This window comes from Colobus angolensis, unplaced genomic scaffold, assembly GCF_000951035.1.
Source record: "Colobus angolensis palliatus isolate OR3802 unplaced genomic scaffold, Cang.pa_1.0 Scaffold2, whole genome shotgun sequence".
NCBI lineage: Eukaryota > Metazoa > Chordata > Mammalia > Primates > Cercopithecidae > Colobus > Colobus angolensis.
The window spans coordinates 6,179,585-6,193,963 of NW_012115154.1; the positions used below are offsets into that span (position 1 = coordinate 6,179,585).

Below are 14,379 nucleotides of genomic sequence, written 5' to 3' on the forward strand. Positions count from 1 at the left end.
AAAAAAAAAAAAAAAAGAAAAGTGCCATATACAATTAATTAATTACCCATTAGTTAATTTACATTTCAAAAGTAAATTGCCTGTTTAGCCCTACTCATAATTAAAGATAAATAAAAAATAGGACAGTAGTTGTCCCTTCATATCAGAAAATAATCAAAATACTTGGCAATACTTGGGGAAACAGGTGCTTTCACACGCTATTGTTAGAAACATTAATTTGTATGAGATATGGAAGAGTAGGTTAAATTATTTCATGTCCATCAAAATCCAAATGCGCATGTTACATAATTTATTTATATATGGAATCTACAAAAGTTAATCACATAAAAGTAGGGAGTAGAATAGTGGTTACCGGAGGCTAAGATTACTGAAGGGAGGGTGCTACGAAGAGATGTTGGTCAAAAAATCCATAATTACAGTGAGAAGGAATAAGTGTCAAGAGATCTATTGTACAAAAAGGTGTCTATAGTTGTGATGATATAGTGTATTCTTGAAAAACATAAATGGAATGCATCTGTGCTCTTACCACAAAAATGATAACTATATGAGGTAATGCATTTGTTAATTAGCTAGATTTAACCACTCCACAATTTATATGTATGTACAAACATGTTGTATATGATAAAAACATACAATGTTATCTGTCAAATTAAATAAATCCAAATACACATATCCATTGACTCAGCAATCTTGTCCTATAGATGTAATTGCACATACATACATGGATGCACACACAGACAGACGTTTATTATAGAATTATTTGTAATTTTTTAAAAACTCAAAACAATCTTCAACAGAATTTTATAAAACAAGCTATGACATGTTTGTACATTGAAATATCATATAGCCATTTAAAAAAAAGTACTGACATAGGAAGATATCCACAATATTAGACAATTACATCTTTATTCTTTTTTTTTTTTTTTGAGATGGAGTCTTGCTCTGTCACCCAGGCTGGAGTGCTGTGGCCGGATCTCAGCTCACTGCAAGCTCCGCCTCCCGGGTTCCTGCCATTCTCCTGCCTCAGCCTCCTGAGTAGCTGGGACTACAGGCATCCGCCACCTCGCCCGGCTAGTTTTTTGTATTTTTTAGTAGAGATGGTGTTTCACAGTGTTAGCCAGGATGGTCTCGATCTCCTGACCTTGTGATCCGCCTGTCTCGGCCTCCCAAAGTGCTGGGATTACAGGCTTGAGCCACCGTGCCCGGCCTGACAATTACATCTTCAGAGCTTTTTTGCTACATGATAGAATGCAACTCAAACTTTAGCAAAGAAAAAAAGATAATTTATTGGCTCACATAACGGGAAAGTCCATGAGCAGATCAGAAACGGCTAGACACAGGTACTCAAATGATTTACAAAAAGATTTAGTTCTCTCTCTCTCTCCCTCTCTCCCTCCTTTCTCTCCACCCACACAGACAATTCCTAACAGCTCCAGGATAATCAATTACTCATACTCAGTGAAGAGTGAAGATGATCAGAAACAAAGGCTTCTATCATGGTCTCTATCAATCCCTGATTAGCTCTTGTAGGTCACCCTCATATTACCCACTGTGGCCACAGAGTAGGATACCCTGATTGGCCCGCAGGGCTATATGCCTATTCCTGTGCTGAAGAAGTTAATAGCTCCACTAGAAGGGGGAGGGGGGGAGGGGGAGTTCATAAAAAGAAAAAAGGAGAAAAGATGCTAAATAGTTACATCAACTTCTGACAATACTTTAACATTTGCCAAAATGCCTCATGCTAAAAAGTGGTTGACACTCTTTTCCACAGTCTTAGAAAGAGATCAACTGCATGACTAATGTGTCGGTTCACTGAAGATTAAAACACATTTTGATGGACTTTTCGAGGACTGAAAATTTTGCTGTTCAAAAATTATGTGAGAGTGTTACAAGTGACCTTTGCAATGGAAGGCATTTGGACTTCATGGCATCTAGCAAATCGCAATTTTGTACCAGAGAAAATGCCACTCTCCTTGAAATTTTTCATAGTAACTAATTATGTTATATTCCATATGTTTCCATAGCCTTGATAATAAAAGAATGGAACTCAGAGGTCACATATTCCAAGAAAATATAAAAGGGACACAGATTTAGAAGGAAAATGAGAATGAAAATTGCAGCCAGTTCTCACTCTTTAGGGAATAGACTCACCCAATAACCATGAATTATGCTGGGTATGAAAGCAAGAAGCAGCAAAATAAAAAATTATGCTCTCTTAGAATGAAGGTAAAATAAACTGTTAGAAATATTTTAAAAGAATGGCAAAGATCAATAAAACATAAAGAATAAAGGGAAAAATAAATATTTTGATGATAAAAGAAAAGCAAAAGATAATAAAAATTATGTAACAAAAAGTTAAGACTGGGCACAGTGGTTCACACCTGTAATCCCAGCACTTTGGGAGGCCAAGGCAGGAAAATTGCTTGAGGCCAGGAGTTTGAGAGCAGCCTGGGCAACAAAGCGAGATCCCATTGCTTTAAAATAAAAAATGTTAAGTTAAACCATCAGTTTAGGCCGGGCATGGTGGCTCACTCCTGTAATCCCAGCACCTTGGGAGGATGAGGCAAATGGATCACCTGAGGTCTGGAGTTTGAGACCAGCCAGGCCAAGATGGCAAAACCCCGTCTCTACTAAAAATACAAAAATCAGCCGGGTGTGGTTGTGGGCACCTGTAACCCCAGCTACTCAGGAGGCTGAGGCAGGAGAATCACTTGAACTAGGCAGGCGGAGGTTGCAGTGAGCTGAGATCGCACCATAGCACTCCAGCCTGGATGACAAGAGCAAAACTTTGTCTCAAAACAAACAAAAAACCATGAGTTTAAAAACTAGATAAAATTAAAGGTAAAAATGAAGAAAACTAATATGGAGCCAGGATATTTTAAAATTTAAAATTTAAAAAAATATGAAATTATACCAGGTGTGGTCCAGCTTTGTTGCCATCATCCATTGGACTCCATTCTTTGAAGATGTTATCTCTGGGCTCACTTTCACTTTCTCCAACACTCTCCCTCTCATAATTCTTAGTGAATTCAACATCCACACCAGTCGTTCTCCGCCCTTACCTGACAGCTCTGTGACTTCCTCTCCCATAAGAATCTTGTCCTATATATTTCAGCCACTAATTCCCATGGCTCTCCCTTGGAAATTACAATGACAACTTCCTAATAAATCCTTCATAGCCTCAATTTCAAACATCCCCCTCTCTTTCCTACACTAGCAATTGTTCCTCTCTACTGTGTAACTCCCACCAACATTTGCATATGTAGTAACCTCCCATCTTAAGAAATAAAATCCAATCTAGACTCACTTTCCTCTCCAAGTATTATCCACTTCTCTCTTTCTGTTTCAAACATCTTGAAAGAGAAGTTGTTCTCACTGCTTCTCATTCCCTTCCCCCACTATCTCTTGAGTCCATTCAAACCAAACGTTTACCCTGACCATCCCACTGGAACAGCCCTTGTCAAAGTTACCAGTGACCTCCACATTGCTAGATCCAGTAATTCTCAGTCCTTGTCCCACTTGGTCTTTCAGCCACATCTGATACAGTTAACAATCTCTCCTTCTTCAAACATTTACTGAAATGGAAAACTGTAGGAGAAGCAGTTTGAGAGGAACTATCAGGAGCTCAGTTTTGTAATATGAGATCCTCATTCACTTAGGATAATTTGTGCCATGGGAGAAAAAAAAAGACCACCACTGAAAATCAATCCACATACAACAAGAAAAAACATGACATAGAAATAATGTAGAGAAGGTGAATTTGAAAGCTTCTATTAAGATCGAAACCAAAGTTTATGAAAGTAAGTTTACTTTTATTCTCAACACAATGTAGGTTACAATTGCATGTTTATTAACTCAGAAGAAACAGTGAATCAGTGTTGATCTTTTCAAAATATGCTTGACAAAATTACATAACACAACATGACGTCCTCTGTTTCACAGAAGTTTTGCAGAATGTTCATAAAGAGAATAATTCTCACAAAAATTTTGGAGGGCTTTATCTGAAGGAGATTTGTAACTCTCTAGTTTTTTTTCAAGTCACAGTCTTTTGACATATCTATCAAAGGAGATTTTTAACTGTGCAGGATTCTTCTTTGAAAAACATCATACCTATAATTAGAACAAATCTCCAAGATCACTTTCTTTGATTTCATAAAATCCCGCATCTTTGCAAGATTTGCAACGTCACTTTGCCATTAGGTTATGCCATATATTTACTGGATAAGAGGCTGGCCCACCAAGACTTAAAGGACAGGACTAGTGTTTAGCAAAAAAGAAGTCTGGGTAAGGATTCATTTTATAGGCGATTCATTCATTTTTATATTGTGTGAATTTTTTATTCCTTATATAATCTCATAAACACCAATAATTGGATAATAAGTCATAAAAGAAAATGGTTCCCTGAAAAGAGTACTTGGAAAGAATCCATGGAGGGAAAATTAAGTAAATCATGTTCCATCTACACAATGAATACCGTGGCTAAAAGAATAAAGTCAGGTTGCATATTGTGATAGAACTATCACTGGGGTCACTAAGATATTAAGTGAATAAAGGAAAGTTGCAGAATCATAAAGGTATAGTCTAATTACTGCATTTTCCTCTTAATGTGTGTAGTATTTGGGAGGAATATCTGGGAAGGGAAATAAGAATGGGGTGATGAGTGACAAGATTTTCATTATTTATTCCGTATAGGTCTATGTATTTCTACAGTGTTTCATTTCTTTGCAAAGAGCATATATTTATGTACTACTTATATAATTAAAATCTATTAATCATTAAATATATTAAAATAAAAGTTAAAGGATAGAAAGATAAAATAATAAAGAGAAGATTATATACAGGTTATATACAGATAACCCAAATGTTAAAAATAAAAGGGAGTGAAAATAAAATATATAAATGTTAATAAGGGAAAATTATAAAACCAGAATACAAATAAAGTGTAAAAGCTAAGAAAAATAAAACAATGAAAATATAATTAGAATAAAAAGGTAGAAGAGACATCAAAGATGTTGAGAGAAAGGATTTCAACATAGCGAATTAAAAGTTAAAAACAAAGCAAATTAAAAGTTTTTTAAAAAAGCAAATTTAGGCCGGGTGTAGTGAGGCTCATGCCTGTAATTGCAGCACTTTGGGAGGCCAAGGTGGGAGGATCGCTTGAATTCAGGCATTTGAGACCAGCCTGGGCAGCATGGTGAAACCCCATCTCTACAAAAAATGCAAAAATTAGCCAGACGTGGTGAAACGTGTCTGTAGTCCCAGCTACTTGGAGGCACGAGAATAGCTTGAACCCAGGAGGTGGAGGTTGCAGTGAACCAAGATGGTGCCACAGCACTCCAGCCTGGGTGACAGAGTGAGACTCTGTCTCAAAAAAAAAAAAAAAAGTATATTTAGAGACTCAGACTATTTTAAGTGTAAGACAGTAGTTCAGAATCAAAAGCCCAGCATTTCATACAGAAATAAGAGTTCTTCACATTTGAAATTTTAGGGGATTTCATTAACATTTGTGGTTTCAGAGCATTTGGAATTTCTTGTATGAAGTCCCCAGAAAGACTGTCTCAAAAACAAAGGGCAGATCAGAGTATCCAGCTCCACCTCAGTGGGTAGCCCCCCAACACCAGCCTGACTCCTCTTAGACATTTGCAGAGATATTCATACATCTTTCAAAGGCTCCCACTTGTGGTCCCACTTTCTGATCCCAAGCTTGACCTTCAAAAATATTCTATTATTTCTGTTATTTCAGATCTTTGACTTTTCTCTCACTGAAGAAGAAATGAAGGACATTGAAGCCTTGAATAAAAATGTCCGCTTTGTGCCATTGCTCATGTAAGTTCTGGGGATCATTAATGGGTGCTGGCCAGTGGTATTGAATGGTCATGTGTCAAGCAACAAGGCTTATATGAACCCTGACCTATGTCCAGAGCACCAGGGCAAAGCATGGTGGGCCGCATATTCCGAATGTTAACATGCCTGAGGGAAATACATCCACTACAGGGCCTTCCACAAGCCTACACTCTCACTGAAAAGGAAAGTCCTGGCATCTGTGACATTCCGTGACTTAGGTGAAGGCATGCAGACTAAGGAGCCTGAGGAGAATTAATTTATCATGTACATATGCTAAAACAACAGCAGCACAAATGTTGAAACAACTTATTTATTTATTCCTAAAAATCAAAGTGATGCACAAATTAGGGCAAAATTATATAAAAAAAAAAATCTGAGAGGCATGATAATGTTGCAGAAAGAGCACTAGATTGAAAAACAAGAACTTAGACTTTAAGATAAATACTTTCTTGCCGATAAGATTTTAGTTTCTAGCTCTACCTATTAGCTGACTTCCCACAAGCAAAACTCGGTATACTCCTTCAAAATGTTAAGTTCGGCCAACCAACTGAAGTAGCTCTTTATTCTCTAAATATTACAGGCCCTTTAAAAAAAATAGTTTGGGCCAGGTGTGGTGGCTCACGCCTGTAATCCCAACACTTTGGGAGGCCGAGGTGGGTGGATTGCCTGAGGTTGGGAGTTACAGACCACCCAGGCCAACACGGAGAAACCCCGTCTCTGCTAAAAATACAAAAATTAGCTGGGTGTGGTGGCACATGCCTGTAATCCCAGCTACTCAGGAGGCTGAGGCAGCAGAATCGCTTGAACCCAGGAGGCAGGGGTTGCAGTGAGCCGAGATCATGCCATTGCATTCCAGCCTGGGCAACAAGAGCAAAACTCCATCTCAAAAAGAAAAAAAAGAATATAGTTTCTATATATGTGTGTATAGATATACACACACATATACATATATATATTCATATACACACACATGCATTTTTTTCTTCTTAATCATTTTCTATTAATCTTTCAGTTCTTCAAATCACCTGAATAGTCATCTTCATCTTGAATCTTTAAGTGAGCATTCAGAAAATGCTAAGATGATTCATATAGTTTAGACACTTACTTTATTGATCCCACTGTTTTTCATGGGCCAGAAAGTACACTGACTGGATTAATATTGAATTTCTGAATTAATAAAACAGCTTCCTAATGGAAATTTTTCTGGGGGAAAATTGTTTGACATCAAAAGGCACCACCACCCAGCCTCAAGAACAAAAGAGTAAACATAAACACATAAATAACACTTTCCCAGAACTAACAGTTATAGGTTAATTAATAGCTCTTGAAGATAAATGATTTCTATTGAATTGATATTATGTCATTAAGTTTAGAAGAGAAGCCTGGTGCAGTGTCTCACACCTGTAATTCCAGCACTCTGGGAGGCTAAGATAGGAGAATCACTTGAGGCCCAGAGTTCAACACCAGCCTGGACAACATAGCAAGACCCCATCTCTACAAAAAATTTAAAAATAAGCCATTGTGGTGGCAAGCACCTGTAGTACTAGCTACTCAGGAGGCTGAGGTGGGAGGATCACTTGAACCCAAGACTTTGAGTGAGCTATGACTACACTCCATCCTGGTAGACAGAGTGATGCCCTGTCTCAAAAAAATACAAAAAACAAACAAACAAAACCAGTATAATAAATCCACCAATGTACTAATTGTTTTACAGACAGTTGGTGACATATTCATCTTGACATTTGACATACTTAAAAGTCATTATAGCAACTTAGGGGAAAAAATAACTCTTACCAGGAAATAACTAGAAAAATCAGCAAGGTGAAACAAGAATTAGACCCCATTAATCACAAATACTGTATCATTTAGAGATACTGGACCATGATGTTTTTCAGCTTTTATCAAGTTGATTTTTAACATTTGAAAATCTTAATATTTTCCATTTTAATTTACAGTACCTACAGAAAACTAAATCAGGAACACACACATTCCAGGCATTTCACAGACCATTTCATCATTGTTATTTAAGAGCTAAATTCACTGCCATCATCATTGTCATAATCATCAAGGAAACTTATTTTGCTACTCATCACCTTTCTAGATCTCAAACTCTCAACAGGCAGGAGGTCTAGTGAGAGGGGCAAGTAAAAATGCTAATGAGACTGGGTGTGGTGGCTCATAGCTGTAGTCCCAGCACTTTGGGAGGCTGAGACAGGGGGACTGCTTCAGCCCAGGAGTTCAGCTTGGGCAACCGTGGTGGCACATACCTATAATCCCAGCTACTTGGGAGGCTGAGGCAGGAGGCTTGCTTGGGAGCCCAGAAGTTTGAGGTTGCAATGAGCTATGATCATGCCACTGCACTCTGACCTGAGTGACAGAGCGAGATTCCATCTGTAAAAAAAAAAAAGAAAGAAAGAAAAAATTGCTCATCAGCAGAGGGTGACACTGGTAATAAGAGTTTTGAAGAGAAATGCCCATGTAGTGGATTGGAGAAGGAGGCAGCCAGCATCAAGGGAACAGAAAGGGGGAAGGAGTAGGGAAGAGGTGTGCACACATGACGTGCCTAAGACATGACTCACCTCTGGGGATTCTGTTCTGAGTAAAAAGCTGATAAGGTGGCCACTAACCTTCCCTCAACACACTTACATTCAGGAGGCTGTCCAGAGCTTCAGGAAAAGGTGCTGGCTCAAGGGAAAACAAAAGAGGAAAGCAGGTAAGAAACAGCAAAGGAATGAATAGGAGAGAGGGGTAGTGTCAGTGAAATTCTCAAAGGATGCTAGTGAAACATACAGCTGTGCAATTTTTGAGTGAACTTTTTTCTGTGGGGGAATTGTTTTGGCAGGTGGCGCGATCATCCTGAATACCCATTTCATGATGAATACTGACTGCAGGGAGTTCCTGAACAGATTTTTCACTCCCATGAGTGCCAAGATGGTGCAATGGGTAGTCCCCTGGATGTGAAAATGAAAAGGGTTTTACCATCTTGAGAAGAAATAATGATGGAAACGTGTTTGATGTTTGTGTAGTGTAAGTGACTTTGACTGAGTCATTGAAGTAAAAATATTAAAATCTGTTTAAATAACTCTTAGGAAATTATTAACTAATTTTTTCAGATCAATATCTTCTAGGTTCTAGACAGAAAAAAATTAGACTTCGGAAGAAACATCAAAGGCAACATATGACAAGAAGCTCATGAATCTGGGTAGTAGTGTTGGCAATCTGAGTTCTTTAAGGGTTAACAGGACAACAAAGTGCATGTGGCAGTGTGCTGGCAGTGGCCTTGAGGCTTTGGACCATTGGTTATAAAACAGACACAGTCAAGATAAGATCCACACATGCATTATTTAACAAGGAAGTGATTTGCTGCACCTTGAGTTGAGAGGGCTACATGTAGAAAAGTCTTAAAATAGAGCTAAACACCACAGTGGTCAACAAAGCCATCATGATGTTGTTGTTTGTTTCCATCCAATGTATGTTTGTTTAGTTTTTATCCAACTTGAAGAATGAAAACTTAACTGGATCTCTCTTGCATCCTTAAAGGGCCTGAGTCTCAACATGGCTGCTGATCCATACTCACACATCTTACCATCAATCTTGCCTACATTGATTATAGAACCACCACTATGTGAAAAGGCTTGAAACGACCAACATACACAAATAAAACCCTGCCTTGTAAAATAGTTCTGAGACGCTATTTTAAAAGAGGGATTTAAAAGGGAAACTTTGGGAGATATATTGAAATAAGGTGCTTTATAACATTATTGTATTTAAGACTTTAACAGTGTTACTTGGATAGCTTATATGAATTTTGAGAAAGTAGCAAGTTCAAAAGAACTCTGGTAATTTTACTGTATGTACAATTTAAAGAGTGAATAAGATTATTGGAATTCAGCCGTAGAGATCTATCTATTTTCAGTTCAACTACAGAAATATATTTTATTCATTCACATTAGGTCACTGTCACAGGATGAGAGAGTTCTTCAAAAATTATGTTTTCCCAAGATCAGTTGCTTATAGATAATGTTCAATGACCTCAAGAGATATATTTCTGAGAAATTATCATTTTTAAAAATTTGGTCTATATTGATTGTTTTCACTGATTCCAATATTATTGCTTACAATGGTGACCTCTGGAAAATATTTTGTTCACAAGAAATAATAAAGTATAATGATTTGTTGCATCACATGAATCTCCATTCTGTTTCTAAGGTTGGGGCAGGGGAAGAATCATCTGAAGCCGGTTAAATTAAAAGGCCTTTGATTTAATTCCTGCTGTACATTTAGCATTGGAAAGAGAGGAAAGAAAAGGGGGTGCCACCAGGCATGGTGACTCATGCCTATAATCCCAGCAATTTGAGAGGCCAAGGCAGGTGGATGGTGTGAGCCCAGGAGTTCAAGACCAGCCTGGAACAACATGGTGAAACCCCATCTCTACCAAAAAAAAAAAAAAAAAAAGAGACAGAGAGAGAGAGAGAGAAATCAAGAAAAAAAAAAAAAAAAAAAAAAAGGAAGGGAGGAAGGAAGGAAGAAAGGAAGGAAGGAAGGAAGGAAGGAAGGAAGGAAGGAAGGAAGGGGAAAAGGAAGGAAGGAAAAGAAGGAAGGAGGGGAGGAAGGAAGGAAGGAAAAGAAGGAAGGAAGGAGAGAAAAAAAGGGGGTACCATTATGAAAGAGCAGAAACTTGAGTCCTGGTCCCTGTTGTCAAAGCCCTTCAAAATACTTTAAGGGTATTAGTGTAGAGGTGAGAATGGAAACAACACCTATCAAAGCATTTTTTAAAGACAGGCATTGGAAAAGAGTCCCATCATTTATCAGCGAAAAGGTATTTCTAAAAATTGGAGGAAAGGAATCCTCTCTTAGTCATAACAGAGATGGAGGAAAAAAGATCTCGAGGCAGAAAGTAGGAAGCTCAGGAAAGAACAACAGCCTGATGGAAGCTTCTGCATGTTCCTTCTCCCTCCACTGTCACCCCTCTCAAGCTTCCCATCTGTTATGGGTTGAACTGTGTCCTCTCAAAATTCATATGTTAAAGCCCAGCCCCCAGTACCTCAGAATGTGATCTTATATAAAAATAGGGCCAGGTGTAGTGACTCATGCCTGTAATCTCAGCTATTTGCGAGGCTAAGGTGGAAGGATCACTTGAGGCCAGGAGTTCGAGACCACCCTGGTCAACAGAGGGAGACCTTATGTCTACAAAAATTTAAAAATTAGCTGGATATGGTTGTGCATACATGGCTGGTTGTGCAGACACATAGCACCCAGCTACTTGGGCGGCTGAGGCAGGAGGACTGTGTGAGCCCAGGAGTTTGAGGCTGAAGTGAGCTATGATCATGCCACTATACTCTAGCTTGGATAACAAAGCAAGACCTCATCTCTTAAAAATAAATAAAATAGGGTCATTGCATATGTAATTAATTAAGATGAGATCATACTAGGGTAGGGTGGAGTAAGGCGAACCCTAAACCAATAAGACTGTCCTCATAAAAAAGGAAATTTGGACACAGACAACACACAGGGTGAATGTCATGTGAAGATGAAAACAGAGATCAGGGTGATGCTTCTACCAGGTAAGAAATGACAAAGATTGCCAACAACTACAAGAAACTAGGCAAAAGGCATGGAACAGATTTCACTTCAGCCCTCAGAGGGAATCAACATTGCCAACACCTTGATCTCAGATGTCTAGACTTCAGGACTGTGAAACACTACAGTTTTGTTCTTTAAGCCACCCAGTTTGTGGTACTTAGTTACAGCAGCTTTACAAACGAACACACCATTCCTCAGTAAAGATTTCCTGTCTCTCCAGTTAACATCAGCTGTAAAAATGTCCTTGCCAAATCAATGCTTTGCTGAGCCCAAGTATTGACACCCAATAATCTTGATCTTTTGGGGACTTTTGCAACCCCAAAGAGATGTTTGTTAACCCAAATCAATTTTTCTTATCAATGGCCTCTGATCAGCTATGTAGAAAGATCCATCAATAGTGATGCAACCTGCCTGAAAAAGGAGAGGAGACCCATGGCATGCCATGCTCACTGGTCCACAGAAACATAGCGGGCTGGAGCGACAAAGACATCCTGCCCCAGTACACAGAATGTTTCTGGATCTGCAGTGTTTCTGGATAAGAATGTTTCTTGGCCGGGTGCGATGGCTCACGCCTTTAATCCCAGCACTTTGGGAGGCCGAAGCTGGTGGATCATGTGAGGTCAGGAGTTCAAGACCAGCCTGACCAACATGATGAAACCCTGCCTCTACTAAGTACAAAAAAAAATTAGCCGGGCATGGTGGCACATCCCTGTAATCCCAGTTACTTGGGAGGCTGAGGCAGGAGAATCACTTGGACCTGGGAGTTTGCAGTGAGCCAAGATTGTGCCACTGCACTCCAGCCTGGGCAACACAGTGAAACTCCATCTCAAAAAAAAAAAAAAGGAATGTTTCTTGATCTTTTTGTAGTTCATGAGTGTGATGACTAAGTGTTCATGTGCATGTGTGAGATGTGCCACCCTTAAACCTTGTTATAACATCAGCACATTACCCATACGACATGAAAAACATGTTTCTTATCCCTGACAGTTCTCCAGTTCTCCAAGAGGGCCTCCCTCAGGCACTGTCATTCCTTCCACAGTAATGACACAGCACCAGGAGAGGCCATTAGAGGGGCATAGGCAATGATCCCATGTCTTCAGCCTTCAACACTTTGAGGTGTGCGCATTCCAAGGTCACAGTCATAGGGACTGACAAAGATGAACAAACTCATATTTCCAAGACTTGGTATTTCTCAGAACTCTCAAAATGTCAGCCTTCTGCTGATAACTTCAATGTCTGCTTCTGGAATCAGAATCCTCCCTGAATCCGAATAGTAACCTTGATGTTTCTGTCTCCACACATGAAATCCCCAAATTCTCACTTTAGCTTCTTCCACCCTAGTCTCTGCCTCCCACTCATGAGAAACAGGACTAATAGGCTTACTCTCTCATCCAAGGGGCATTTTGGTAAAAGACTTTTCTGGTGGGTCATATCTCCTCTGGCAGGAGCTATCCCCCTGACTTCCCTGTTAGGATTCTTCAGGATCTCCGCTTGAGCTCAGGTTACCTTCCCCGGATGTACTAACTGCCTTGGGGCAAAATTCTCCTTTTGCACGTCAAGCGCTTGCCTGATTCAGCTCAAAGCAGATCAGACTTTCTTAATAAGGCCACATTCTCTTTTCTCTTTGCCTTCTGCACTCCAAGCTTGAACCAAAACTTGGTTCCTTTATGAAGGACTTCACTGAAGGCCACAGGAAGCATCCAGCACAATCTTCTCACCCAGCACCAAAGGCTGGGCCTGGGCAGACACATGGTCCAAGTTCCAAAATGTAAGTTACACTTTAAGTGAATCTGGTGAATGGGCTGGAGCCTTGGTATGGTGGGGAGTGCGGGGGTTTGCTGTGGAGCAGAGGAAGGGACGGGGGTGTGGGGGGAAGCCCTCCTATCCGCCTTTTTTTAACAGTTACTCCTCTTCCTTTTTCTCTCTGGTTTCTCATTACTCCAACTAGGAGAGACCAGCCCAGGATGAAGACTGGGCAGTAACCTGGGAGGAACCGGGCTTCGGTAACCAAACAGGCCCCAGGCGACCCGGGAAGCGCAGAGGTCCCAGCCTGCGGGCAGGAAGCTCAAGCGCTGTGGCAGCTCCATGGGGCCCTGGCGGAGGCAAGGGCACAGCGTGGCTGGCTGCATATGTGAACAAGGTGCGCGGCGGGGCCACGGTCGTCGCGGAGCCTGAGCACATCAAGGAGCGCATCAGACTTCAAGGGTTGAAGTGCAAGGTGGCAGCTTTTGATTTCGGGGGCAACCAACTGGGACTCGATGGGTGGAAAAGAAGTGCCTAAACAGCAAGCTGCTTACCGCAGTCTCGGTCAGAATTTGTAGGGGCCCCATAGATGTGGGTGCCTGGCAGGGTCCTGGCGCCGACAGCACTCTCGGGTTTGTGTGCTGCGCACAGTATCCTCATCACCACACAATGGAAGCTGCGGAGCTGGGGTCAAAATGAGAAGGGGCAGCTGGGACCTGCGACACCAAGAGAATGGAAGCCCCCAGACTCGCTGAGGGTCTCTGCCAGGAAGTGAGTGTGTAGGTGGCCTGTGGGTGGAACTTCACCTTGGCCTTGCCAGAAACGGGCTCTGCGTTTGAGTTTGGGGAGAACAAGATGGGGGCAACCACACAGGAGCATCCCCAGCCCCGCACAGATCATGGACGACGGGCAGCCCATTACTAGAATGGCCAGTGGAAATGAATTCTGTATAATGGGCGGCAAAGGAGACCTCTATTCCTTCGTGTGCCCTCAATATGGTCAGCTGGGACTCAGGCACAGTGATTAGTAAAAGGCTGCGAGCTGGTGCCGGTGCCACGATGAGTGGCCCACCTTCACTGAGAATGAAAGATGGGCAGATTCTGCCTGTACCAAAGGTGGTTTTGAGACCCCCAGAACAGGGCAGGGACCCCTCCCCATTTTCCTTACATGCTGTGCTGACTGAAGCTACATTCAGCCTGCGGCCACGCA

General features: G+C 40.8%; 1 protein-coding gene and 1 pseudogene across 1 annotated transcript in view; both read left to right on the top strand.

Moving 5' to 3' along the window:
- AKR1D1 (aldo-keto reductase family 1, member D1) overlaps nucleotides 1–8,893 on the top strand; it is a 43,102-nt gene extending 34,209 nt beyond the window's left edge. The window contains exons 7-8 of the mRNA XM_011941555.1: nucleotides 5,744–5,826; nucleotides 8,687–8,893. Of these exons, the coding sequence (XP_011796945.1) occupies nucleotides 5,744–5,826; nucleotides 8,687–8,729 (126 nt within the window). The 3' untranslated portion in view covers nucleotides 8,730–8,893. The remainder of the gene's footprint in view (nucleotides 1–5,743; nucleotides 5,827–8,686) is intronic.
- A 3,492-nt stretch (nucleotides 8,894–12,385) lies between these two features.
- Nucleotides 12,386–14,379, top strand: part of LOC105511392 — a 35,979-nt pseudogene continuing 33,985 nt past the window's right edge.